Source organism: Poecilia reticulata, chromosome 11 (genome assembly GCF_904066995.2).
Source record: "Poecilia reticulata chromosome 11, P_reticulata-male-v2, whole genome shotgun sequence".
Classification (NCBI taxonomy): domain Eukaryota; kingdom Metazoa; phylum Chordata; class Actinopteri; order Cyprinodontiformes; family Poeciliidae; genus Poecilia; species Poecilia reticulata.
In genome coordinates this window covers 6,660,772-6,685,882 of record NC_088840.1, presented here as the reverse complement: position 1 = coordinate 6,685,882, position 25,111 = coordinate 6,660,772, and the positions used below count along the sequence as shown (strand labels likewise).

At 39.9% G+C, this 25,111-nt stretch overlaps 1 protein-coding gene across 2 annotated transcripts in view; it reads right to left on the bottom strand.

The window, feature by feature from the left end:
- Window positions 1–25,111, bottom strand: part of adcy2b (adenylate cyclase 2b (brain)) — a 71,719-nt gene that overhangs the window by 33,532 nt on the left and 13,076 nt on the right. For both annotated transcript variants that reach the window (XM_008421438.3, XM_008421437.3), the window contains exons 3-9: window positions 14,414–14,575; window positions 13,472–13,621; window positions 7,984–8,132; window positions 6,049–6,160; window positions 4,600–4,727; window positions 2,773–2,931; window positions 2,040–2,172 (exon numbers count right to left, since the gene is read on the bottom strand). In XM_008421438.3, the coding sequence (XP_008419660.1) occupies window positions 2,040–2,172; window positions 2,773–2,931; window positions 4,600–4,727; window positions 6,049–6,160; window positions 7,984–8,132; window positions 13,472–13,621; window positions 14,414–14,575 (993 nt within the window). The remainder of the gene's footprint in view (window positions 1–2,039; window positions 2,173–2,772; window positions 2,932–4,599; window positions 4,728–6,048; window positions 6,161–7,983; window positions 8,133–13,471; window positions 13,622–14,413; window positions 14,576–25,111) is intronic.

Genomic DNA, 25,111 nt, shown 5'->3' with positions numbered 1-25,111 from the left:
CGGTGTTTATTAGTGGCGCATCCGGGAGCAGGAGGAAGGGTGGAGATGATTTGTCTGTGGGTTTTTTTTTTCTGGGTTAACCTTGACGAGGGTTTCCAAATGTACAGAGGGAGATTGTTTTTTTTGGCTGTTTTGTCTCGTTATAATTACCCGAAACAGCGCATTGTAAAAAGTTTGCCACATTTTATCACATCACAGCCATTTTATCTGTTTTATTGGGCTTTTATGTGACCTTTTTTTTTTTAATAAAAAAAAAAAAAAAAAAAAAAAGCATTTGCCCCCGAGTGAGAAAATATAACTTGTCTAGAGCGGAAAATGAAGAAGAAGAAGAACAAAGGTTTTTAAATGTACCCAAAAGATGAGTAATTTCAAAAAATAAAAATATTCAACTAAAATGTATTGTTATATTTCTGCTTAGATCTGAGAAGGAGACCAGCTGAATGAGTCCTTCTCATAATTATGAAAAATGAAATCACTTACAAAAATAAAATCCATGGTTTTGGATTGATCCAAAGTATCGATACCAAGTCGGAATCGGATCGATATCAGCTGATCGATACTTTAGTTTCAGATTCAGTCTTGAAAAGTTATTTTATTTTTGGACTGTGGTGGCTCAACTCCACCTCAAAAAAGATTTTGTTTTGATTTGCTCTCAAATTATATATATTTTTTTGTATTTTGGTTGTCCTAGAAGTTATTTCAGATAAACTATAATATTGTTGTTTTGCTACCATTTTCAAAAAATATAATGGAAATGACATAATAAAGCAAGAACACATTATCAAAGATCAATAAACTATAAATTCTAATGAACATTAAACACCGTATCTGGAAGACATTTTAAATATTCAAAATGAATAAATAAAACAACAGAAACAAGACATAAAATCAGTTATCAAGTCTCTGCAAACAAAATTGTCCTAAAAAAACAAAAACAAAAACAAACGGCTAGCTGAAACCAAAGCACCAGACTGAAGACTTTTATCGTCCAGTTTGTGGTAGAGAAAGTACTTCTGATAAAATAATTATTACATAAATAGAAAAGTTTGAGCTCCTTTTAACTTATGATGTGATTAATTGATTTATTGCTTATTGAGACCAGTTCCTTTTGTCAATTTGATAAAAAAAATCTTTCCCAATTGTTTTTTTAAGTGTTTTAGTGAAGTGGGTCAAAGCCACAAGGTTGAAGTTTGCTGAGATAAACCAACAGAAAGTAGTTCAGGAAATGATGAATGTTTTTTTTATTATTAAACTGAAATATATGGGGTTCATCGGGGTTGTGGTGATTTTTGACTTCATGAAGCAAATCCGTATTTTCTGCATTATAAGGCGCATACAATAGATGCTACAGCAGAGGCTGGAGTTACGTTATGCATCCACTAGATGGAGCTGCACGAAAGTGAATGTCAACAAAACAGTCCGACTCCGGTCGACGAGGAGAGCCAACCGCGACTGAGCCGGGGCGTGGCCAGACGGTGGTCAGTCACCCTTCTCCGTTCGCGCACAGCATGTTCATGGAGAACGTGGTGCTAAATGACCTGCAGACGACCCGATTCTATATGGTCGGTAGGTAGATGGGTCAGTCAAACTTTATTAATAGATTACAAACCAGCGTTCTGACAACTATCCCAGCATGCACCGCGCGCTTCTTCTTCTACGGGCAAAAATGAAGTCGGCGGCTGCTTACCGTAGTTGCTAGACCTGTTGTGGCTCAATATTGGTCCATATATAAGGCGCACCGGATTATAAGGTGCACTGTTGGCTTTTGAGGAAATTGAAGGTTTTTAGGTGCACCTTATAGTGCGGAAAATACGGTACTGTTTCCAATTCTGAGACTTTTTTTTTTTTTACATTGGCCCTAATCATCTTTTGCATCTAAATGCAAAAAAACAACAAAAAAACACAGCAGAATAAATCTGCATGGAGGTAGTTAGTTATTTTTGTTCCCTCCACTGCAGATAATTAGACTTCCAGTCATTTATATTAATTGTTACAGGTTGTGACACTGGTAGGTGAGTTTCCATGCGGTGGCATGTCACCTTGGGATTGATGACCAGGTAGGTGACCACGCTGTGTTCCTTCAGGTAGGAATCTCTGCTCTGTCCGTCTCCGGACTCCACCTTGTACGAGCCTTTCAGATGCTCCAGCGTCACCGAGGAGATGTGGACCCGCCTGGAGATGAACGAGCAGACACATAATGAGAGGCGAAGTTCCTGCGTCACCACCCTGTTGACAGCTTTTATAAAAAAAAAGCAGGTTATTTGCTCGCCGGCTTTCGAACCACTCCCGCCTGCAGTTCTCCCTTTTCATCTCTGTTACCTTCGCGCGCACAGTTAGAAGAAGATGGAAATACATTTTGTTTTTACTTTTTCAGCCGATGTGGGTCTTTTTTTTTATTATTATTATTTTTTCTCCCCTCCAAATACCTCTTAGCAGGACACAAACCATTAGCAGCCCGGTGAGACAACACTGCGGTACCAGAGAGCTTATTTTCAGAGAAGCGTATACCGACCCACCGGCCAATTTTCACAAGCTTGTTACAGCGCCAGGCAGGCAGACCTAATGGCGACATAACTAATGCAGAGCTGCTTAGTCAACTGAGGTAGCTATAATTTACTAAAATGCTATAATAGGTGTAATTATAACAGACTTGTCTCATGTTCCAAGTTTCACTGAAAGTGCGTTTGTCCTTTAGGGGCCACCGTAATGGTTGCACAGTAATTACCAACAAACACTGCTGTGAAATTGCTGCTTCAGTTTGAGGAATCTCACCCCGGCACTCCTCCCGCCTCCATGTGATTGGCCAGCGTGACGTCGTGCGACCACACGTCGTACTGCCACTTGCGGAGGCCGATCACGCCGCAGAGGACGTTCCCAGAATGGACGCCGACACGCATGTTGATATCCACCCCGGTGGCGTCGCGGACCTTCCTGTGGACAGGGGGACAGAGGAGAAACAGACCTCTGACCTCTGTTTTCACCGGAGGGTTACATCCAAGGACAGGAGGAGTCATGTGTTCGAATCCCCTTCATGTTGCAACCACAGACTTCAGTGTATTCTTTTTAGAGCTTTAGTGTTGAACGTCTCTCAGGGGTCTGCTCAGTTCGTCTTCTGAGACATCGAAGACAATATGGTCGGCCACCTAAACTGGTAGGATCTAATTAATTAGAGACGCAACCAAGAGGATTATGGAAGTTCTGGAGTAGAGTTTAGATGGAACCTGAAAAATTCAACCTATTGGCACTGTGCCTGAACGTGACCAAACCCAACATTTTATTTTAACAAAGATTTTACTGCTTCCGGTTTTAGACCAATGCTTAAGGTAGGGGTGTAACTTCTCCCATTTTCAGCTTTTGTTTAATGCCTTTCAGCTCCGTCTTGCTGCTTGTTGTAACCGCAGGGTGAGTCAGGTGCAAATCATCTGGGATGTTATTGAAAGGCTACAATCTCAAGTGGAGTAAGCACTGATTGGCTGCTATGGCGTAACAAGAGCGACTCGCTTACAAGGATTCGACCTGCGTCTCGTAAAAACTTCTCAAACCTTTTTCTTGCTGTTCTCCTCTTTTTGAGTCTGGAAAAAAGCCACAGGCTGTTCATCGTAGCTTCCATGTCCTCCATTGTTGCATTGTGTTCTGCTTGTGTCACAAGTTTAGTTTATTTAAAGGGACAGCATGGTAAGAATAAATAAAAGATTCTTTACGCCATAATTAATTTAAGCTACTTTTCAACTGTAGATTGCATCGTGATGCTCTTCAGACTCTGGAAACGCTTTGGTATGACAACCCCACCCACTGAAGTTGATAATCAATTGCAATGGAGGAACCTTTAAACCGTGTAGATTATAGCTGAGTTGGGTCGAACTGTATAGTGGCAAGGGGATTATTAGTTGTGTGCTTAAACATCCAGCAAAAGCTACAATGGAATACAATTCACTTCACAATTATGCACTATTTTGGTCTGACAAATAAAGTCCAGATACATTACAGTGAAGTGTGTGGCTGCAACAAAAAAGTTCAGGGTGTGTGAACGCTTTTGCAAGGCTTTGAAAGTACTTCTGATAAAATAAACAAAAAACAAATCAGAGGCCAAAGTAGACCGCAGTTTGAGTCCACACCAAACAGAAACTGCTTTTTGTCCAGAATCTAATTAAAATCTGTTGGACAATAAAAAAAATTTAAAAAAAGCAACAGTGAAATCCACAAACCGCAATTATGCGAGGCATAATTGCCGACTGTGATTAAAGGTCAGCGCTGGCGAGCCAAAAACACATCTGTCCGTCAAATAATACGTATCTCTATGCATGATAGAGAGACGGAGAGCAAGAAAACAGGAAACAACATAAACCACGATGTGTACTCATCTTCTTGAAGTTTTACTGTTGGTTCAGAGGCTTATCCTGTTGAATTCCCCCTGTGTCTAAACAGAGCTGGAATTTAATCTGGCATTCCTTCTGCTCAATCTGTCTAACAGGCGAGTGTTTGTTTGTTTGTTTGTTTGTGTTTGTGGAGGAGAAGAAGAAGAAGAGTGAGGAGTGGGAGAGGGAAGGGGTGTCGGTGAGGTTAGTGGTGGTGGGGCGGGGGGTGGAATTGGTGTTTTACTTGATGGCCTCACACATATCCAGGCCCATCTTCACGCAGTTCCTGGCGTGGTTTGGCAGCGACTCCGGGAGTCCGGACACGCAGTAGTAGCAGTCGCCCAGGATCTTGATCCGCATGCACTCGTTTTCCTTCAAGAACGAGTCAAACAAACCACACCCGCATTGATGAGATGTCTTTATTAATGGCTAATATTTTATCTTACTCCTCACTTTCACTCGACGCTCGCACTCAAATTCATCAAGCCTAAAAAATCAGTCGCCCACATGCACAACACATTAGCTCTTATTCCACATGTGGGATGAGTATCAGCTCACCGTTGGAGCTTTTATTTGGGTTTTTTTTGTTTTATGTAACTGCAGCTTCAGGAGGAGATAGTAGCTGGACACGAAGCTCAGGAAGCCTGACTCAACTTATAGCTGAGCACCAGGAGACTGGCATTCACTGTGGGCATCCTGCACACACACGCACGCACTCCCCGAGTCCGCTCTCTGGGCTCAAACAGCTTTTGGTCGGAAATAGAAATTGTCGCCTCGGCTGTTTAATAATTAGTCCAGTGCAGTCGGGTAAGCTAATACATTCTGACTGGACCCGGCCGGTCCAGAATCGACTCCCAATCTCGCAATGTGAAAAGCTGCGACCCCTCCCCAGCCTGAAGAGGGTAAAACAGGGATACAGCGATTGAATAATGGGTTAAAAGAAACAAAAATCTCTTGATTAAGCCTGAAACATCCATTATTTTAAAACGGCGATTCGGTGCAGGACTTCGGACCTACAGTCATGGTTCGCTACGTTTTTCATATATTAAAATGAAAAACAATGTTTTTTTCTTATTAGTTTTTTTTTATGTGAACGAAGAAAGTTAAAATAATCCGACAATAATTCAACTTTATCAGCATGTTTTGGAATTACAAAAAGCAGTCGATACAGAACTGACTGGACATCAGCTGTACCTGAACGCACCATGGAAGAACAACTGTTGGGAAAACTCACGCTGCTTTCGAATCTGGTTCAGTGTAACAGGCAGCTGGATTTGGACTTCAGTCTGTTTTTCTCAGTACCAGTGATGTTTACATTCTTCTTGTCATAGTTTGACATGAAAAATTTAGTAATTAAGAGCTACCTAATTTACATTAAAAAGCACTTTCTTTGCTGTAGATGAAAATGAAACTTTAATCTTCCTTAATAGATGTCCCAAAAGTTTTTTTCTTACGTGTATGAATTGTCACACACTTCTAACTCAAGCTCTTAAAACTTCAGTCTGCAATAAAAATCAGTTTTTTCATCAAATCCTTACATTTCAATCCCAGACAAGCACACAGAAAGTCTGATCTTAATATGCTACAATTACCTGAAATATAAATATTTTTAGATGAAATGTGATGTTTAGAATTTGATCACTCATTTGACTGGAAAACAGACATGCAGGTGTGAGATATGAAGTTGTTTTACCTTAGCAATCTGGTCAAATTTGCCAAACAGCTCATTCAGCATGTGAACAAGTTCACCAGGGGAGCAGTCACTGGCCAGCCGAGTGAAGCCCACAATGTCGGCGTAGAGTATGCTGCAGAAAATAGAAACAAACAACACAGAGATGTTATTAAAACGTGTTTTATGTGTTTTAGTTGCTTATTTTCAGAAATGGTCATTATTTGAGTTCACTATTAGAGGATAAAAGACATTAAACCCAAAAAACCAGCATGTTTACACTTATTGGTGAGATTCTCACTAAATTATATCCATCACTCTGCTTTCTAGTAGAATTCTAGATTTCTAGATTTCTAGTAGCGTAACAAAGTAAAATGTTTCTGTTTGCCCCGCAAAATTTAGAAGAAAGAATCTTAGCCATAGGGGATGAGCCAAACCAAAGAAGGAGGGGAACAGATCAGCTAATGCCTCAACATCAACAGACAGCTCTAGCAACTAGGGCTACGGTTGTTTGTGAGCATAAAGTTTTTCTGACAGGAAAATGTCTCGTTTTCCTGTTTGTTTGTTTTTCCTTTTCATGTTTCCTCTGTTAGTATAAAATATCTGCTGATATCCACAGTCACTTCATTAAATCAAATCAACATTTGCACAACATTACGATTCATAAATAAATATTCCACTTGCAAAAACACAAAATCTTACCAAATATTTTTTGGTCTCATTTGTAGCGCAAATATCTTAGCACACTTTAAACAAGACAAAACTAACTTTCAAGTAACTTTTTAGCGAGATATATTAACTTATTTATTAATGATACAAAGAAGTATTTCAGCTATAACAAGACATTTTTCTGCTGGTACTTTTTCCATCAACATTAAGGAATTATTAACTTACAACAAGCTCTGTTGCCTATATTTCGCTGAAAGGTTACTCATTAGTCAGTTTTGTCTTATTTCAATTAAACCAAGATATTTTAATTAGAAACTAGACCAAAGATACTTGGTAAGATGTTGTGCTTCTGCAGTGTGTGCATTACGCTGAGTCTTTAATCGCTATATGTTTGTACTGTATTGTATTGCTATGTGTGGGAATGTTTTATTGGCATCATTTCAGACCATTTTAGGGCAGCTCAGTCATCATCTGTAGCTTAAACCAGACGACACTCCATAAACCCAGCTTGTCGTCAAAAAAAAAAAAAAAAAAAAAGAACTTGAGCAGCATCACAAAAGAAAAAGCATTTTAGGCAGCATAGATCCCAGTAAAGCAACACAGACGTGTGTGCGTGTCCTTGAGTGTCTGTTCCTTGTTCTGAAAAGAAATTGGCCTCCTCTCCCCGCTGGACCATAGGAGAATTTGTTATTAGTGGAGGAATAATAGCGAGATCAACGCGAGGACACTTCGCATTCACCCATAAACCCAGCTGAGGCTGGAGTTGGACAGAAATACAGCCTCTTGAGTGAAGCTCTGGGATGACGTAAAAAAAAAAAGAACAGGTTTTCCGGGGACTGCTGCTCTCATCGTGAGCCAAGATCGGCGGCCTCTGTGCTGTGACGATAAACCTTCGCCGCACAGAGAGGGATGTCATTGAGAGCCGAGGACAAAAGCTCCTTTTCTGTTTTGTAAAGTGACAGAGTAAAACAGGAGAACAGGACGAGTTAAATTTCAGCTGAACTTCACCATGGTAATGAAAAGAAGTGTGGTAAGAACACCAGAGGAGATGACCGGAAAGGAAAAGATAGGAAAATGGAAGGCCAAAAAAAAATTTTTAAGACATAGAAAAAGGCGAGAAATCCAAATTTAATAGCAGGTAGAGAGGAGTCGGACAAAAGGTGGCGAGAAAAGAGTGGTGATGATGATGATGGGTTGGAGGGAGGACAGGAAGGAGCGATCAAGGCCCCCAGATGAGAGCAGAGAATAAGAACCTTTAAAATGTGTGGAGGGAGGAAGCGGGAGCCGTACCTGACGTTGGTGTGCCGCTGAACGTAGAGGTTGTGGAAGTTGTTGGTGCTCTCGGTGCGACCGAAGTTTGGCCCCTGCAACCGTTGGATGATTTCGGCTTTCATCACTCTGGCTATGTGCGCGGGCAGCAAGGACAGCAGTAGACGCTCCTGGACAGGCAGAGACGGGACCAAACCGATCCGGATCACTCTTTTTGAATACGCACCATTATGTCAAAAGCATTAAGCTCTCGCTTCTCTCAAAGAGAAATCCGGTAGATTAAACTGAAATTGAGTGTGGAAAACCAAGAACGAGGCTTTTAAAGGCCAACAATATAACTGAATTTTATGCTGCCAGCTCCCCATTTGACTACAACGCATACAAAAAAAAAACAAATCTGATTTTTACTGAGTTCCAAACAGATCGCATTAGAGTGTCTGAAGAGTTTTCCTACACATGAAAAAATCTCTTACACCAGCAACACAATCAAGAACTTCACATGTAGGCGGATGTTGTGTGAGAGGAGCACATACATTGATAAAGTTGTTTAATGTGTTTTCCAGGTACATAGTGCTACATATATATAGCACTATGTACTAGTGCATGTATATAGCACTATGTACTAGTGCATGTATATAGCACTATGTACTAGTGCATGTATATAGCACTATGTACTAGTGCTATATATATGTAGCAGTAAAATAAATTTCACTTTCAGATTTAATGCCTTGAAATAGGGCATTATCTGTCCCTGTCTCTTTAAACACTCCTGCTCGTTCTACTGAGAAGAAGCTCATATAACGAGTTCTGCTGATGCGCAGATCCACCAGGTGTTTGCTAATTGCTGCTGGCTAGTCTGAAGGAGCTGAAAAGGGGAGGGGTGCTCTGTGAAGAGGTAGCTTGGAAACCGCAGCACCAAGGAGATTAAAATCCTTTAATCTCCATGGTTGCCATGGAGATTAAAGGATTTCTCAAACATTTATGGAATAATCGAAGCAGCACTCCAGGTGTGTTTTTGATGTAGGAATAACATTGTAACATGATGTGAAGCCCAAAAAAGTTGACTTTGACATGATACTGCCCCTTTAAGTGGAAAATTATATGAGGTTTTCATCTGAAACTGTAGTTTTAAAGAACTTTTGTTTAGTGATTATCCATTTCATGCCTGAGTATTTTAAACTTTGAAATTTATAGATAATAAAATGCAGTCTAGAATCATAAAAAAAACTGAACTCATCATCTCATCTCATCATTTTACAGAAAATTACCTTTTGAACTGAACTGTTATGAAATCTTTGTAGCTAGAAATTAAACTAATCAAAGCTGCAGAAACGTTTACAGTTACTGGACATAGTCTGACCTTGTTATTGACATGTTGTAGATTTTTTTCAGAGCCTAAAAAAAATTCACAAATACAAAAACGTTTTTACTTTAAAGGGTCTCCGACAGAAAAGTCAAATGACTGCAATGGTTTTTTTAATGATTTCAGCACAAAAATCCACCACAGAGACTCAGTTGATACATTATTTCTGTTTCTCACTTCAGTTTCTAATTATTTAACCTCCTAAATATAGCTCTGTCATTAATTCTCTCTAATGATGGCTTATTGGAGTTAATTTATCAGGGAGAACTGGAGGCCAACGTCAGAAGAGCAAGGACTGTTTTACCCCACTCTGATTTTTTCATTATCTGCCGGTAATGAGGGTGAAAACCAAGAGAAACATATTTTTTTCCAGTTTAAATATTAATTCTTACTTCAATTAAATGCATCTTGACCCCTGCCTAAGGCGAGGAAAAAAAGCAGGGATGAAGCGACGTGTGTAACTAAGTCAGTCACTGTGGCGGCGAACTAAACGCTCCTTCAGTATTTCTGCTGTCCTGTGATTAACTTTTTATGCCAAAGTCCTCGTCTGCACCCTCGAAATTCAGATTTCAAACAAAACACGCTTTTCTCCAGTCGCTGGCTATTCCAGTTTTTAACTCTCCGCTGCAGGTCTGACCATTTGTTCCTTTCTTTTTTATCTCCATCTCCTCAGAATTTGTAAGGCTGTTTAAAGCCTTGGGTGCGTTTGCTTTGCGTGGAATGAGTCACAGATCAAGTTTTGTGAGGCTTAACAATGAAGCAGAAATGAAATCCAGGAGGCAGAGCCGTATTTCAGTTGCCTCACAGCAGCGCCGTTCTTGGCTCGTGCTCCGATGTGTAGTTTGCGTGCTCTCGTTGCCCGCGTGGGTTTTCTCCAGGTACTCCTTCTTTCCACCCACACTCTGAAAATCTTTACCGCACCAGAAGCATGAATATGCAAACAGGTTGCCAGTGACTCACAGGAGATAAAGTCGTTCTCACACTGATGAACGGATGAATACTTTTCTTAAAGCGCTGCATATTGTCCAACACAGACCTGCTTTAACGTAGGTCCCGCATAATAGTTGTAATAATAAAATAATATTTTATTGATTGATATTTTATTGTATTGATATGACTTGTGAAATCTTTTCAATTCTTATTTCAAGGGTAACACAAAATTAGATCAGCTGAGTCTTCAAATGTTTGGTGTTGGTCAATAACAGTAATGTAGTGTTTCATAATCAAAAACAACACAGTCTTTTATCCCACTGAAAACTTTTTTATCCAATAAGCCTACAGGATAATTTTGAGAGCAATAAATACTAGTCTATAAAATCTAAAGATTTTTAAAATATCTAAATCGACATTAGCTGCTTTTTTTTCCAAGAGCTTCTTACATAAATTTAGGAATAATATTTTCTTTTCTAAATACATACTTAAGTTTTTTCCCCAAACATTTACATTTTTGTCTGAACCACTTTTGAAAAACCTTTACAAATTTCAAAACACATGGCACGAGTAATTACAGAAAGAAAGTTTATAATCTTATAAAGTGAAATGATTTATTCTGTTCTCATTTTTTCTTTTCTGGCAAGTTACAAGTTCTTTGAGTTACCATTGTTTCTATCAGTTCTTTCGATCAGTTCAGTTTTAGAACTTTGATTCACGGCAAATGTTTTCTCAACGCAGCACACAAGACATGTGAAAACAAACCAGCCCAAAGAAAGAAAGCTGAAGTTTAAAGAAATATCAAATTCTGATTTCTTGAAAGAAAATTATTTAGATAATTAGAATCATCTTTGGTGACACAAAACTGAATCCAGCAGTTAGACTTTTGGCGTTGAAATAAGCGCTACAAGTTCCTTATTGTTTTGGTATTTCTAAAAATAACACAATAGTTACTGTATTACTGTGTTATTCAAACTGTATAGTTACTGTATTATTCAAACATGAGAGTATATGAAACACTGTTATAGAAGTTCGTTATTTCAATTCTTCTCCAGACGCATCAGATGGAGGGGTTGTTTCAGCTCAATTTTGGCGTGAGTGTGCGAGCGTGAGAGTTTGTGTGCGTGACCGCGCGCGCACGCTGCTGACCGAGCACCTGCCTGCGCCGCGCGCAAATCGCACACAGTTATGTGACTCACAACTGCGGCTCACAGTGAAAGAGGGTCATTACATTGTTCACACACCACGGGCTCATTTCCTAAAACATAGCAGCGAATTAAGTCTGGAGAGGGGCTCGGTTTGAGGGGACGCGCTAAAAATAGAAAGGCACACCATCCTCTCTTATTTACTTATTCAGCACCGAAGCAGTTTGAACGCGGCGCGCAGCAGGAGGGGGGTATGGTAGCCTGAAGGGCTGTAGTGTTATTAATTGTGTGTTTGACTAATGAACTAATAGGATCCGCAGTCAGCTGCTGAATGAGATTCGGCTCGGTTCATGTGAATGTCATGAACCGGCATTTGCATGTATCTGCGCTAATTTTAACATGCACACACTTCTTCCCACACGCAAACTACTGCAGAGAAACATATGCCAGAAATATGCCAAGGAAAAAAAAGTTAATGATTTGCATCTTAGTGTGAGAGAGAGCCAGCACAAGTATGCTATAATTGTAGGCATGTATTTCATTTGCTGGCAAAATAGAGAACAAAATAGCAGCAAGTAGCTGGCATGTTTAGTTTGATGCTACTAATATGATGCTGTCCTGAATTGAAATAGGAAAATTGCTTATTTTGTCATTAATAAGGGTTAGACAAAAAGAAAAAAAAAGGTCATCATAGTGAACCACCTCTGAGCAGACCATCAATTATTTGTGTAATATTATATGTCACTTCCCTGGTCGGGAAGAATGCCTAATGTCACGACAAAGACGTTAATGTCAAGCAAATGTCACAGCAAAATGCCACTTAAGACATGGCTGACCTACCAACTTCCCTTCTCTGACAAAACTTTGAAGTAACCAGAATGCGATTAAATTTTAATTTGGCTCTTTATAGTGCAGGACAGACTGGAAACAATAAGGCTGGAAAAACCCTGTAGTTATCCGTTTTGGATATGGGGAGGACTGTAGGGTTGTGCTTTGAGCTTTGTGAGTTACTGTGAAAACTATTAGCTGTGAAATCAGATAGTTCTCGACTTACAATTAAACTTACCTAATCTTATTTAGCTAGCCAGCTAACAGCTAGTACACTGTTGCCATCTTGTGTTTGTCTCAGAACTTGGGTGTAGTAACTACAATACAACTAATTGAGCTTTCTAGCTGCATATGATAAAACAAGTGGGCTTTGCCAACTGTTGTGCTAATAACAGGTGATAATTTACCTACAAATGTTTGAGTGCAAACACATGCAAAAAGAATAACATGTGGGGTGTGCTGTGGTGGCGCAGGGGTTAAACACAACCCACATATGGAGGCCTTAGTCCTCAACGTGGCTGTTGTAGGTTCGATTCCCGGTCTTGCTGCATGTCTTCCCCCTTCTCTCATTACCCACTTTCCTGTCAATTGACTATCAAATAAAGGCCACTAGAGCCAAAAAAATCTAAAAAAAAAAAATGTGTTAAAAAAGGAAAAACATGTTCACGATGCTTAGTTATAATTTCCACTGGCTTCATAAGATACAAACTATCAGCTACGGTAAAATAGTTTACACTTAAAATTTTTGTTTTGCATGCTAGGCGGCCATTTTGGGAATGGGACTCTGATCTGAACTCAGAACGATGAGTTCAGGTGTTCCTGTTGCATTTTCACCTGGGAACCTGGAAAATCTGACTTCCACAAATGGAGCTCAGTGTTACACCCACTGTAGTGTTGGTTTTTCTGCTGAATAAAGTCTGTCTTGTCAGTGGCTACTTTCTGACTTACAGTCTCAAATTTAAGCTCAAATTTCACAATGTGTACAGTTCCTGTTATAAGGTGAACATTTTTCAGAGAGGCCGTTAGTAAGTCCATGCTTTTCCACTGCATTAATCCGATAAAACCAAATGAAAAAAAAACAGAAATTAACTCTAGTTCATGTAAAACTATATTTAAGATTTAATAAAAAGCTGAGTTCTGCCATATTTAGTCGCTACAGCAAATAATAAGCATTTGCACCAGTTTTTAAACATTCTTCTACATCAATTCATTCTCTAGAAACTCTAGATTTTGGACTTTGTACCTGTTGATGCTTCTCAAACTCCAGTTTGATGGGAGACTTGATACAGTTGCAGGTGTCCTGATAGGTCTGCCTGAGCGCCAAGTCCATGAGGTGCTTATGATACGCCCCGGCCATGTTTCCACAGGTGAAGATGATCACATTGGCCAGGATCTGCCACACACACACGCCGCATATACATCAACTCAGCAGCCATAAAAGATTGTCCGCACACAATCCACGTCGCGTTTATGTCCGCGTCTGAAATGTTCCCCTGTGTTCTGCCGTCCACTTAGGGTGTATTATTACCTCATAAAAGCAGGAGAGCACACACTTTTGTGTTAGCTCTCTGTCATTATCCAAACCTCAAGCCTTTTAAAAAGAGGATCCGCGGATCAATAGATTATCCTTGTTGCTGTGTCCGAGGGTAATGAACGTTTCTCAGTGTGTTTTATGGCCGATGCAGAGGTTCAGTGTCTACAAGACTGAGAAGAGCCACCGTGATTAGAGTGCTATCAGTGTGTTTACTGTGAGGCTTGACTGCAGAGCGTCTGAGCGTGTGTGAGCGGGTACCAGCTTCAGAGACGCGTGCGCTGCACAATCACATGCACCCTTATGAGTTGCCGTTTTTTTATTCAGGCTGTTATGTTATTGCTCTTGGAGATTACTTTACGTCTGAATTTGCTGCGTCGTGATGGGTCAGCTACTTCATAACATGGACTTTGTCTAAAATACTCTGTGTCATCGTTTCTAGTTATGCAGAGGGTGCGCTCAGCAGCTATGTTTAGAGAAGGTAATGGAGCGGCCGCACAATCATCCAGCTGTTCAAAAGACCCAAATGGCGAGCTCATGACACAGTCACCTCACGTCTGCGGGCGAGGCAGAAAGTTCTTTAAAAAGTCCATTTCCTCCGTACGGTTGGCAAGCGCGCTCGAATGCTCGAGGACGGACGAGTGTCGGTCTCACCTGCCACACCAGAGGTTCCAGTTCTGTAGCGGTGGAGGTCAGGCATGCGCTGAGGGTGACGGTGTGTGAAAGGCAGGTGATACCACTGGCGATGACGGCCCATTTCATGGTGAAGGGCAGCATGGTGTAGACCACAAACACAATGAACAGAAAGAACGACACCTGCAGACGGAAAGTGACAGAAAGTGTAAGAGAACCAGGTAAAAAATGAGGAGTTCTGGTGATTAGGCGGCAACTTTCAGCTGATGCTTTAAATATTTTTATACTCTGAGGTAGGCCCGTCGCAATAAATCAATTAGTCGCATGATGGATTAAAGCGAGCTCAGCAATTTCCATTTGCATGATTTATTGTTTTTCTCTTTTCTTTCTTTGTTTCTAACAAAAACTGGATGACAAAAGTCTTCCATCTGGTGCTTCGGTCTCAACTCATCCCCTTTTCTTGAACAACTTTGTGTACAGAGACGTCACAATTTATTTTACTTTACTTCTGTTGTTCTATTTATTTATTTTGGATATTTAAAATGTCTTCCAGTTCCAGTGTTAAATGTTCATTCAAATTTAAAGTGACATTAATCTTTGACAATGTGTTATTGCATCATCATGCTGTTAAATTACTTGAAATTGGTCTCGAAAACAATATTAACATTTATCACAATAACTTCTGGGACAATTTATCGTCCAGTAAGATCTGATACTTTGACAGGCCTGGTCAGAGGTATATTTCATTACCAATTACATTTCTGTGAGGTAATTAGCTGGACTTCACTGATGTTTCTGTTAAGACGGCAAATGTAACTTTAATGATTGCATGAATTCTCATCAACAAAAGAACTTAAAAAAAAAAAAAGATCATTTTTGACCCTGGAAATAAGATTTAGGTAAATCTGCCTCTTAGGTAAATTAATAATATTTTCATGTAATTGATATGTGATGGAGACCAGGGGTTCCATCCCATGTTGATTATTGATATTATGTTATTTTCAGTTCAAATGTATTTTGTATCAGTTCTTTATTTCAGTTACTTTGACATTTGGTGAACATTCTTTTTGGGTAGGGAGACTGGCCATCTTTCCTGTTCAGAGAATGTGGGGGGGGGGATGTCAGTTTGTTTTGATTTAGATTAGTCAATTTGAGTTAATTGAGTACTTGCCTTTCTGGGTGTGTCTCAGCAAGGTGGAGCAGAGAGGGAGACAAATGCTCCTGGAACATACCAGCTTCCATTAAGAGGGGTAACACTCTGAGGATTTATTTTGTTATTGTTACTTTTTGATTGACCTTAGAATAGTTTAGTTTTTGTATGCATGTCAATATTTGTTGGAGCATTTATTGTTGGTAGGTTTGTGTAAATAGTGTTTGTTTGTCCTTTTTTTGGTGGTCACCCCTTCACCTGGTGTAAGTGGAACTTGCCTCAGGTATAAGTGTAAGCTGCTGTGTTTCACTAAGTGTGGTTGTTGATGAGGATGGTGGTGTAACTTGGAGCTCCGAAATAAAAACACCTCAAAGACATATTGTCGCCTCACTTCCTCCTTACCAAAGCAGAGCCTCCGCCGGTCAAAGTGACATGATACTAAAACCATTCCGGACGTAAAGTGAGTGCTTTAAGTATGCATTTATGTTCTTATTTAGAAGAAAAAATGCAATTCCTGTGTTGTCCTGTTGTGTTGACAGATTTCAAGTACCATCCATCCATCGGTTGTATAAACCCGTTTATCCTTGCAGGGTGGCAGCGGGGGGTTGGTGCCCATCTCCAGCTGTCATTCAGTGCTACACCCTTGACGGGTCGCCAGTCCATCACAGGGCAACACACACACACACATAAACTGCAAGTTGTGGACTGAGAAATTCTAGACTTTCTGCACATTCTTTGAAACGCAGCCTCAGATTAGTGACATATTTTCTCTTTCGGTGGCAGCAAAAAGATGCATTGCTAAAAACCCGTTTTGTTCTCCTGGACCCAGTATCATGTGCCATCTCCTCTTGTGAGCTCCATGTATCACGGCTCCTCTAAAAGACGGGAAAGCGAACTAAAACACAACCAATTCCAAATCTGACTCACAAGACGAAACACCAAAATGGTTTTATGCGCTGATGAAACAGAAGTGACCGCAGATCGATGCTACTGGAGAGGAGGATCACTGCTCTCAACGATCTCCATGTTGTAAAAAAAAAACTTGAAATGTAATTCTTTTCCTTTCCTGGATGTGCTGCAGTTTTCTCCCAGCACTGTTAGAGGAGGGGGAATCATGACTCTAAATGAGAGGGCTGTGCACAAATTGCAAGTGATACTAGTAATTACAACACAAGTCCCATAATGGAGTTTAAAAAACACAAGCACATGAATGCCAGCAAACATTCTGATTATGTATATTGTTCTGATGTTTGTCTAAATACAGAGCACAGCTGTGTGGGCAGAAATCGCTTCCACAGAAATAGATCCAAGACCAAAATGTCAAACCTGATATAACTTAGTTGAGCTGCGTGGGTGGCTTACATAGCTCTTAACACCTAAAATACAAGTTAAAATATGTACAAAAATTGACTAAATTCATCTCATGTTTCTCTTTGTAAATGCAAACGAGATATGATAAGTGTGTCGTTCTTAACGGCACCTCCTTGTTTAACCTCCTGCTCCGTTCACTTCCACCTCAGCCGGCGGTCTGTCCTGCCCTTCCTGTTATGGTGGCGTTTCAGGTCGCAGCTACAGCAGACTCACAAGGTGAACTGTGACCTTCCTGCCGCCCGCTTTAACTTCCTGTCGTTCGGGTCGGCGGCGTGCACACAGGATTCAACTGGAAGTGGCACCTAAAATAAGCCGACAGCCTCTACATCCCAACGCGTCTTACAGGTCACTGCCATTTTAAATTAAAAGAAAGTTCTAGAAACCTGTAGTCGAATGACGCGGCTGTTAGCGCGTAAACACAAGCTATTGACCTCGACGCCGCCCGTACCGAGTTCGATTCCCGGTTCATTTGCTAACTTCCCTTCAGACACTTTCAAATAAAGGCCACTAACGCCGAAAAAAGCAAATTCTTAAAAAAAAAAAAACGAAATGTGTCGTCAACATTTGGGTTTTAGCAATTGTTTGGCTGACCTAGTTCCTTCTAAAAGAAGATCTGAACAGTAAGAACACACACAGAAAGAGAGAGAGAGATGTTTTGTGTGGGCTCAGACCTTCTGTTGCTAGGGGAACCAACTACAGGAAGGATGCTGACATCTCGGCGAATGCTGTGCTTTCAAACTCGTTTGTGTTTTTGAGATAACCTTCAAATCCTAATCCTGGAAAGGCTCCTCTCTTTAAAACTATAACAACCCCGTGATCATCCGGAGTGAGCGACATCCGGTCCGATTGAGCGGTCGCGTGGAATTGAGAGCGGTGGTCCAATTTCAGTTGCATCACCTGCCTCTATCTACCACACACACACTCTCTCACACACACACACACACACACAGGCAGCAAGACACACACTCCATCTCCCCCACACTCCAACCTGAATCCTAATACACCTTCAAACGCGTTGTGATGGGAGCTGCAGACACCATCTCTCTCCTGCTTCCTCCATTACTTTTTTTTCCTTCTCCTCTCCGTCTCTATCTGAGCGCTTCTGTGGGCTCCAGACGAAAGAAGCAAATACACAGATATGTACACCTGAATACCTACATCAAAAAAACAAAAAAAACAAAAAAAAAAGTCTGTCTCCGCTCGCTTTAGACGTTTATGAGGCGTAGCAGATTTTTTATTTTTTTTTAAGAAGTAAACTCTCACTTTTGTTTTCAAGTCCGCACAGGAAAATGTGTTTGTGTCTTGTTGGAGGGTACCAGGTGTGAAAATGTTCTTCAATCTGCCCTCAAAATTATAGCAGGGCCATGATAAACGGCCTATTGCAGACATAGTTGAGCTGTGTATATGGAAGGTAGTTTTTTTATATATATATTTTTGAGTCTGTCCACATTCGGTCAGAGGGGTCAGGACAGACTGGCTGCAGAGACCGGCGGATGTCGTCCGTGCCTTTTCTTTGTGTTCCGCTCTTTTCTCTCCCCCCCGCCTCTCTCTGTTATTAGCTCTGTGTGCTCCATCACACACGCTGTTCTCCAAGTAATCACAATCAATTCAACCCACTGAGAGCGGGATGTATTTCTACTGCGCTCCTTTCACCAGACTTCTGCTCTCCTGCAAGTGTGGCTTTTGCTTTGGTCGGTTTTCCGTTTCCGTTATCTCCCCCGCGCCACTCCGATTGTTCCTTAACGAAAACCTCAAAACAAGTGAAAAAGTAAGTTGAAAAAATGTGACTCCCTGTCAATTTTATTCCATTTGAGAAATTGTGACGAGAACAAAAACAAACTTTTTTAAATTGTTTATTGTACCAATTGGTAGAGATTTACAGATCTGGTTCTTATTATACTTAATGTTAGCTACAGCTAACATGTAGCTTCATGTTAAGCTACATGTTAGCTGTAATAAGTTGTAACTAAGATGTAGCTTCAGATTAAGTTGTGACTAACATGTAGCTTCATGTTAACTTCATAATAAGTTTTAGTTAAAATGTAGCTTCACATTAGCTGTAGCTTCATAATGAGCTGTAGCTAACATGAATTGTATCTTCAAGATGCTTCTGGAGGCAAATATCAAAATAAAAGCACTTCCTGCTTTGTTTTTTCAGGTGTTTAACACACATTCATTCACTTACCACACTGTTCATTTGGCTGAAATTTATACCTTAAATTTCATATTTATTTATTTATTTATTTATTTATTTATTTATTTATTTATATTTGAGAGAAATACTTAAACTTTGAATTAAAAAATTTATTTGCAATTTAAAAACTCTGCAGCTCAGAGAAGAAAACAACTCTATTTAGTGCAATATATGGAGGTGAAGATGACTATATGAAAACATGGATAAACAGGTGTTAGCTTAGTCGTTACAAAGACGCATGTTAGTTAGATTTGTTCAGAAATTAAATTTGAAAAGGTTTAAATATATTTTACGTGTCTTGGAGCATGAATGCCTGTTTACATTTCTGGTCCGAAAACAACAACAAGCAGACTTTAGCAGCTTTTACATGCTAAATTGAATGTTAAATGTTAAGGTTAACACATAATTGTTTCTGAATATTAACAGACCTGAACATTTTCACATGGTAATTTTACGCCTCGGCATGAGCAGCACGTTTGGGTTCCTGACGTACAGTGGAGCGGGGTCAGCGCTGCACTAATGTCACCAATTTAATGAGAAAATCTTGATTTCTGCCATTAGAGACTGGAGATTTGACTTGAACTTGACCCTTAATAACTTGATACTGGATTTAAAAAAAAAAAAACAATCTCTGACTTTACACTGCATTTTTAGTAATTATCTGTTTTGCGATGCTACATATTTTAGCGCTGTAGAAACATTTTTTGATGAATTTTAAGCTTGGAAAATCTCAAAAGAAGCTCTTAATTTTTTTAAATAGACTTGAACAAAAAAAGTAAAATAATATAATAATAAAATAATCAAATGAGTAACTTCACATTGACTTATTTTACTGTTTGAAAGCTCATTTAGGAACGGAAGACTCTTAACACTCTGTCAGAGTTTAGCTGTGAAGCACGGTGGCGGTCGTATCATGGTTTAAATTAAATGGATGAATTCTAATAGAAATATCCTTAAGATTCAAACCAGAATACATTTCTACATTTTTTTTTACTATTATTTATAAGACTGAGAGACATGCAAGCATTTTAGAAAACCCGCCAACATCCTGAAGCTTTTACTGTTCTGTAGAAACAGATATGAGTTAAAAAAAATGTTACCAAGCTGATCACCTGGACAGATAATCTGTTCCTGGAAACATTTAGCTGCTGCATCGGAAGGTCAAAGGGACGCTGACCTGCTTTCACAGATATTCGATTAGTTTGGGGTTTTTTTCAGCCTGTGAATAAATAAAACAGTAGCTTTTGTCTCCCCATCTATATATAGAAATATCAGAGCGGTAGAAAAACTTTCAGGAGTGTATAAATGTGTAAGTAGGAGAGTCATAGGAGCAGAATAGAGTGATTAATAATGCAGAATGATTTTGCTCTCACAGGTGGCTGACAATAAAAATACCTCCATCCGTGGAGAAGGAGCAGAGAGTTGACAAAGTAAAAGTAAAAAAAAAAGAAGTAAAAAAGGAAGGAGTGAGGAAATTTGGGCATGTTGGGAGTGATTTACAAGGAGAAACGGAGGCAGGTGGAGAAGTCTGCGGCTTTGAAAATGGGGTTTGATGAATTGTGGGAGACAGGGCGCCAGATGAGGACAAAATGGGATTCTTGAGAGCCAGGAGAGTAACGGAGTCTGGCAGCGAAAACTAATGTGTCTGTCTGCTGATCTACTCACCTCCAGCTCTCATCAGGCCTCATTAACACACAGAATTAATTCTGCGCCGAGACAAGCACGGCCGCAAACACACACACACGCACGCACACACCTACACACACACACACACAGCCAGCATGAATATGCAACGGCGTGCAGGAAAGTGGGGAATGGATGTGCAAAAGAAAAATTAGACGGATTACACACTAGAGAATTGCTATAGTTGAAAAATGATAATGTACAACAAGTTTATTGACTGTTAGTTTCAAGGATGAATAAATGTCGTAGTCCATAAATTTAGTTCCTCAGGGTTCACTGTTAGGATTGTTCAGTTCTTTGCTGCAGCCAGGTTGAGTTTGACTCCCAGACTGGAGGGATTTGCTAGATTTTCTTTTTTTTTCCTCCATTTTTCTGTCTGACACTTAAAAAACGGCGGATAAAAAGCTCTTAGCAATGAATCACAGTTTGTTTTATACCTGCTAACTTGGGGTGAACCGATAAATAAGCCCCAATTTTCTTGATTTTGGGTGACGGACGCTGCTTAAATGTGAAAACTGAACAATAGTCACAAACTGCTACCAACGTAGCAAGTTTGTCACAATATTTAACAACTTTTAAGTCAAAAATAATAATAATCGGTATCGTCCAAAATTGGAATTGGCCAGGAAAAAGCTCTGTGATCGGCCAGAAAACTGCAACTGGTTCAAACGTATCATTAAGTTTAATTGACCAAGCTATTCAGCTGCATGAAAGTTTAAAGGATCACTGTTTGCTGGGATTTTTTTGGTAACTTCCTTGAATCGCCATTTTGATGTTTGACTATGGCTCTTGACAATTTTTGACTGAGTTCTATAATTTTGTCTTTTTTGTGTGTGTTTTAATGATATAAAACAGTTTGAAATGCCTTGTTGCTGAAATGTGCTAGACAAACTTGATCGATTGATTCAATTTACTTGCTTTTTTTCTAGTCTGCCACAATAATTGTGAAGTAGAATGAAAATCATAACTAGTTTCCAACAATTTTTTAAACAAACAGAAATATAGAACACTGCTCAATTCAGTCGAACTGGACGGCGAGAGCCTGTGGACGTGTGAACGGCAATTTTCAAGTGTGAATTAACTGTCCTCTCAAAACAGAATCTCCCACCTGAGTTGTGAATCTCTGCAGCTCCTCCAGAGGATTGATACTTTTCTTGCCCAACCTGTCGGTTTAAATCTCTTGGTTTTCAGTTGTGCCATGCTTTCATTTTGCTTGTTGTTATTTAGCTTGTTTCTGTCTGTCAGTTATTTCTTATGTAAATGTTTCCATTTGTTTTAGTAGGACCAACCATGTGTTCTGTCCTGTGAAACGCACAGTGAGGTGTTTTGTTTTTGCTTACTTGACTTAGGACGAAGAATGAAGTTTAGCTTTAGTGCAAACTCCTCTGCATTTACACTCCCATTAATTGTGCTAATGTTGATTAATGTGCACTGTCCTAATCAAATAAACTAAATCAAATATGCTGGATTTACTCTATGAAACTTTCAGTGCCTACAATGTTGCTGAATAGCCAAACTCTACATCCAACTTATATTAAACTTTACAGTTGATAAAACTGTACATTTGGTGGAAATAAAGTCCAAATTACTGCCAACAAAATGTTTCAGGTGGACTTTCCCTTCAGCTTATTGATTCATCAGTACAGCTCAAGTTGCCTGATAATGATTATCATCGTCATTAGTGTCATCACTAACACTGGGGCTGTATGAATAAATCGATTCGGCGAAATATATCGATATTTTCCACCCTCGGAAAGTATCGATTTTTCATCCGCGAGTATCGATCCGTTAAACCATAGGGGTCCATAGCCTTATAGCTCTTTTAAACGTCTAGTTTGTTACGGCGTAGCAGCAAGACTCCGCCTCCCTCAGTCTCACTTTCAACTTGAGCTTAAAGTGCACATTATAAACTACACACCAGTTTTTAAATTGTGTTAATAGGCCAAGTATAACGGAGTTATGCTAAAATTAGTAAACCATACTTTTAAAATGTCACAAAACGAAATGAAACATTAGATTCCTGTGTTTTTGTAAATGTAAAATCTTCAATAAATAACGATGGGCTGTATTTTGTTGCTGAGAAATGAAGTAAAGTTGCGCAAGTAACCGTGAAAGAGAGGCGGAACGGAGAAGCGGAACGTAGAAGCGGAAAGGAGTAGCGCCGCGAACGGAGCAGCTGCAAAAGCAGTGAGATTGCGAAATTAATGCAAATTTCGACTGGTAGCATTCGCTGTACTCAGAGATCCAAGCAGGGGAATAGCGGCGCTGCGTAGCTGCAGGGAGTCGATCACTACGGGGTGAGGTGGAGCCAAGCAGCTTACAGCCACGGCTAACTCTGGGAGCCAAGGTAGAAAAGCCTTTTTCCCCATAGTCCAAAAGACTGCATTTGTGGCTTCATTTTTACTCCAAAATGCAGCCACAGTGTCCAAAAGAAAAAACATAAGCGCAATCATTGGCATATTGAGAGTCTACAGAGGCTGATAATCTCCCCACTCTGCTCCTGGATTACCATTTAAACTTAACTTTTGAGTTTTATGTCAAATCCACCTGAATTAAATGACAAACTAATTCTCTCACTGTATCTTTGATTCATTCTGTCCAGCTGCAGACTGTTAGACTGTCCAATCAGATTCAGGTATTGTGTAGTTGGTGCTTTTAATCAGTTTTCAGTTAACTAAAGTCAAGTTTATGGAACACAAAATGTCACTAAAATCACTCTGTCCTTCTAAAATCTTTCAGAAAATCGTAAAAATGCACCGAATCGTAGCAAATCGTATTGCTCAACAAATATTGTGATACATATTGTATCGTGACCAGAATATTGTATATTGTATCGTGAAAATATTGTATCGCTACCCCTAACTAACACCGTGTGTTATCAGACTTTAGAGAATAGAAAACCTGACAGGTGAGACACTTAAGGTCAAGTTAATAACATTTTGCAGTAATAAACTAGAAGTCAAAAGAAATCTCTTTTAAAAAAAACGCAGATATTTTAGCTTGTCAAAGCAGATGTATTATTTCCTCTCTTCTAAAAGAGAGAGAAGGATTCCTTTTCTTTTCAGTCCGGCGAGATAAACGACTCTGCTGACTGCACCGGCTTACAGGGAGAGTTAATGGAGTTGATTTATTGCTAACAACATTTTTCCTCATCAGTGCTTATCCCGCTCCGACGCGTCAACATGTCTGCTGAAGCGAAGGTCAACGACACAGGACACGAACGGAGCGGAGCGGGATGAACTCGGAGGGTGCTGGGGCCTGAGCTCATTTTGAGGAAATCGTAGAGCAAACCTTTGGGGAAATGACTTTTTAACTTATGCAAAAGCGGTTAGTGCACCAAATTCACACTGATAACGAGATTCTGTGGGTCTTTTAGAACCAGAATGTTCTCCTAAATCGAAAGATAGTAAATTCAGAGTGTTTGCTGTCAGTTTCACTGCAACTCAAGGTGAAAGTCAGTAAGAAAAGAAACATATGCAATACGTGAAACACCAGATAGAATGTGGTGTGTTTGAATCCCGCTCCCTTGACCCTGATACCTTTAATAAAATCCAGTCCAACCAAGCGTTGTCAGAGGTCAGCTTATTAGCAAATGAAGTCTGACTGTGTCTAATTAAATCTCAGCGTAATCAGATCCGTTCTGTAAATGCCTCAGAGGTTTGTCAGAAATTAGTAAAGGCAGAGCGTCACGAAGGCCGAGGAGCAGAGCCGGCAGGTCAGGGAGAAAACTGTGGAGAAGTCAAAAGTAGGGTTAGATGTATCGCATCCAATCTCTCGGCCCGACAACTATTAGTCCACAAATCTGGTTTTGACGTCGCAAGAAGAAACTCATTTTTGGAAAAATAAATATATTTTAAGTTCTCCTTGCAGTGTAGACGATACATGAGTGGAAGACGATGCTCTGGTCAAAAGAGACCACAGTGGAGCTCTAAACATGAGTTTCTGCTGTGCGGAGGAAAACTATTGCTGGCTGTGTTTCCAGTAACTGTAGAATTGCTCAAATTTAAATTCAGAAAATAAATTAGGTTAATAGAAACACAGCAAGTGGTTTTTCGGCCATATTGATACAGATGTATTGCGCGAAACTGCGATAGAAACACTTTTTTCACATCGTACGAGTCACGTGATCAACAGCCAGATGTTGCTACTGGTGGAAACAACAAACAAGAGGACGGCAGGAAGTGGTAGAAGGGTGATGGTTTGTTTTTGGTTTTTTCAAACAACGTGCAGCCGGCTCCAGAGAGATTGTGCTTTTTTTTTTGTTTTGACATTAGCAGAATATAGACAGATAATTTGCACACCTTTGTAACAGAAACGCAGG